Genomic DNA, 4,129 nt, shown 5'->3' with positions numbered 1-4,129 from the left:
TGGAAACCAGTGGATAAATATATCCCTCTTTTGTATCTTGAGTAGATAATTCTGAGGTGCCTTCTACATGGTTCTTCATGGGGGATTGGACACAGTTGATTACAGCATTATCCAGCTCAGTACTGCACTTTTGGATATGCTTCTCTGCTTTCCCATTTTACCATTTCATCCCACTCTTGCTTCCTATTATTTTCTCCATATAAACCACCTGCATGGAACCCCAAGTTCTTTTAAAGAAGCCAGAAACCAAGCTAATTTATTTTCTCACCTCAATCTTTGCGTAAGTTCCCTTCCTGATCTCTTTATTTAAAATTGCTACCTTACCACTCCTCCAACTTCAGGATTGACTATCCTCATCACTCTGTTTTTTTCACTATAATAATACCTTCAATCATACTATGTAATTCAATTATTATGTTCTTTTATTAGAACAAACATTCTACTAAAGGTATTAGTCTGCTTTGTTCTTGGATTTATCCCTAACCTATTCAGTAAAAATATTCTTCCAGAAATTTACTGAATATATTTACTGAATGTTCTGTGAATATAAAATTGACCATAGCTCAATACTGAGCCCTTCAGGAATTCAATATTTAGAGGTAAGGCAGAAAAAGGAGAGTGAAATGAGAAGCTAAGAAGGTGGGAAATGGTAATATCATCGTACCAAAGAGAAAAGAGGGTTTTCAAAAGGAGAGAGTTGTAATTCAGATAAAAGTTGCTGAGAGGCTGAGTTGCATGAAAGAAGGTAAGTTACAATGACACCATCATCATGGAGGTCATTGGTGGTGAATGAGAGCAGTTTCAGGGAAGTAATGGGAATGAAATATTTTATTACCAAATGCTATTTGAATCAGTTGAGACTGAATATAAGCATTTCTAGATGTTTTCTGTGAAAAGCAGCAGAGATTTGAGGTAATAGAAGGAGGAGAACATAAAAACAAGGGAGGGAGAATATTAATCAATATAATTTTTTTTAAAGAAAAGTGTAGTTCTATGGAGGAGGAGAGATGTAAATGGCAAATAAGGCTCTGCAAACACTGAAGAATTATACAAAAAGATCTTATACATAATCCCACTTACACTCCCTACAGCCTTCACTAAGTGAGGTAGAGCATTGCAATTCCCCATTTACAGAGAAAGAAACAGGCTTGGAGATAAGTGATTTGTGCAAGGTCATGCAGCTAGTATAAGTGGCAGTCATGATTTGATACAAGATCTTCAGGTTCTAAATTTTTTCTCTACCGCATGGAAAGAGATTAGGTTGTTTTCAGTTTGGATATGCTGAAATTGTATTGCATATAAAGCATTTTAATGGAAGCAATAAAGCCTTGTTATTTAGGACACTGGAATTGGAGAAAGCTAGAACTCAGCTGCCTAACACTACTATGATATTTTAGAGATTTTAAGTTTCCAAAAATTTTCTAATATTGACAAGAGAGCAAGTTCTTTCAGTACTTACTTTGTTCAGTGTTATGGTAAATGTTTTAAATTCATTATCTTGTTAATGCTCATAAAAAAACACATTACCTGGACCTAGAAGAGAGAAGAGTAGCTGTGTAAAAACTGGGCCACTCCAATGTTTAAGGATTCAAAAGAAAAGAGAAAAATAAGAGATGAGGGAAAGATTAAATAGTGTTAGGAATAAAAGGCTTTTTTAAAAATGGAAGCCAGATAACAGTCTTACTGAAGATGAGAAGTCTCCTGTGATGAAAATGAAGGAGCTGGAAGATGGGTGGAGGGAGAGCCACGTGAATATGGAAGTTAATTTGAATTTAGATGATGGAGAACCAAAAGAGGTGGTTCATTTTTCAGCAAGCTGGAGGCAGGGCTGTATTTACAGAGATTTGTGGTTGTGGAAGGGACCTGGGAAATATATTCTAGAACAGTTCTCTCCAGTAGAACTTTCTGCAGTGATGCAAATATTCTGTATCTGAATGGTCCAATATGGTAGCCCCTAGTTACATGTGTTACTGAACACTTAAAAAGTGTTTCATTTGACTGAAGTATTGAATTTTAATTTAATTTCAACAAATTTAAATAGCCATGTGTGGCTAGTGGCAACCACATCAGATGTAGTAGTGTTAGAGAAAATATACAGATTGTGTGATTAATAGGGGCATTGGAAATTGCATGGCCCCATTAATTGACTTATCGAGGCACACAAGCCTGAGATTTCTGAACAGAACATTGGCTTTTGTGATTGTGAGTTTAGCTTGATTATCATACAGAAAGGTACCAATGTATATTCTAAGGAAATTGAATTGGTTTAAATGTATTTTTACTTCTTTTTATCAGGGTATTTCTGACATCACCATGAACACAGAAAACAATACCTTTTCTCTGTTCCTTTATAAAATTGTCTTGTGATATCCATTTTAATGATGTTTAATGTTCTACCTACTAAATGGTGTTCAAAGTTCCTTAAGGGTTGAAAATGTGGGTAATGTTTCTCCATGTCTATATCTATGTCTTCTCTAGTCTATCAGGACTACTAACTAATTTTTTTTTAAGGTCCAGCAATGAGAATAAGGTCTAATCCTCCCAAGAAGTTATACATGGGAGAAGGGACCCTGTAAAAACTGACAAGGGGCTTCCCTGGTGGTGCAGTGGTTGAGAATCTGCCTGCTAATGCAGGGGACACGGGTTCGAGCCCTGGTCTGGGAAGATCCCACATGCCGCGGAGCAGCTGGGCCGGTGGGCCACAATTGCTGAGCCTGCGCGTCTGGAGCCTGTGCTCCGCAATAGGAGAGGCCGCGATGGTGAGAGGCCCGCGCACCGCGATGAAGAGTGGCCCCCGCTTGCCACAACTAGAGAAAGCCCTCGCGCAGAAACGAAGACCCAACACAGCCATGAATAAATAAATAAACAAATACTTTAAAAAAAAAAAAAACTGACAAGGAGAATTTTCAGGAGCCTTGCTAGCCTCTAATATTACCTCAACCCATCCAGCTGCCTTCCTGTTGGCAGGAATTCCAGGTTTAGAGCAACTGCATGTCTGGATCTCCATTCCCTTCTGCTTCACCTATACTCGGGCCCTGCTTGGCAACCTGTACCTTCCTCTTCATCATTCGAGCTGATACAGCCCTCCACGAGCCCATGTGCCTCTTTTTGGCCATGTTGGCAGCCACTGATCTGGTCCTCTCTTCTACAACACTTCCCAAAATGCTGGCTATTTTTTGGTTCAGAGATCAGGAGATCAACCTCTATGCCTGTCTAGTCCAGATGTTCTTTCTCCACTCCTTCTCTACCATGGAGTCAGCAGTGCTGCTGGCCATGGCCTTTGACCGCTATGTGGCCATCTGCAAGCCACTGCACTATATCACCATCCTTACTGGGCCACTTATCACCAAGACTGGCTTGGCTGCTGTGACTCAGGCTGTGACACTAATGACTACACCCCCCTTTCTGCTTAGACGCTTCCATTACTGCCGAGGTCCAGTGATTGCCCACTGTTACTGTGAGCACGTGGGTGTGGTAAGGCTGGCCTGTGGGGACATTCGCTTCAACAATATCCATGGCATTGCTGTGGCCATGTTCATAGTGGTGTTGGACCTGCTCTTTGTTGTCCTGTCTTATATCTTCATCCTTCGGGCAGTTCTACAGCTTGCCTCTCGGGAGGCCCATTACAAGGCCTTTGGGACATGTGTGTCCCACATAGGTGCTATCTTGTCCACCTACACACCTGTGGTCATCTGCTCAGTGATACACCGTGTGGCTCGCTGGGCTGCCCCTCATGTCCACATATTCCTTGCTATCTTTTATCTTCTTTTCTCACCCATAGTCAATCCCATCTATGGTGTCAAGACCAAGCAGATTTGTGATCATGTGCTCAGTCTATTCCAGAGAAAAAATGTATAGATGCACACTTTTTTCCTTAACCACTAGTCCAGGATCTATCAGTCCAGTGGATACAGAATTGAGATGGAGAGGGAAAATCTCAGTAAGAAAATTTCAGAGTTTGGCAATTCTCCAGTATGACAAGGTCCCACTCCTCACAGATCTACCAGTCAGATCAAACCGGGTATGTCCCTATAGTCTGATAGCAGAGGTTTGACCTTCCTATTCTTATAGGTTCATCACATGATAAAGGAAAACATAAAGAACCTCTCAAAGCATTATCGTCATCTAG

General features: G+C 40.6%; 1 protein-coding gene across 1 annotated transcript; it reads left to right on the top strand.

Annotated features, from left to right (window-relative positions):
* Nucleotides 1–735: 735 nt before the first annotated feature.
* LOC137772212 (olfactory receptor 52K1-like) lies at nt 736–3,878 on the top strand. The gene is given in 4 exon segments (XM_068556088.1): nt 736–745; nt 2,911–3,050; nt 3,052–3,828; nt 3,831–3,878. Coding segments are annotated over 4 exon segments (975 nt in total).
* The last annotated feature ends 251 nt before the right edge of the window (nt 3,879–4,129 follow it).

The sequence above is a fragment of the Eschrichtius robustus genome, chromosome 11, assembly GCF_028021215.1.
Source record: "Eschrichtius robustus isolate mEscRob2 chromosome 11, mEscRob2.pri, whole genome shotgun sequence".
In the NCBI taxonomy this organism is placed as follows: domain Eukaryota; kingdom Metazoa; phylum Chordata; class Mammalia; order Artiodactyla; family Eschrichtiidae; genus Eschrichtius; species Eschrichtius robustus.
The sequence above is the reverse complement of the archived record's forward strand: the minus strand, read 5'-3'. Positions and strand labels throughout refer to the sequence as shown.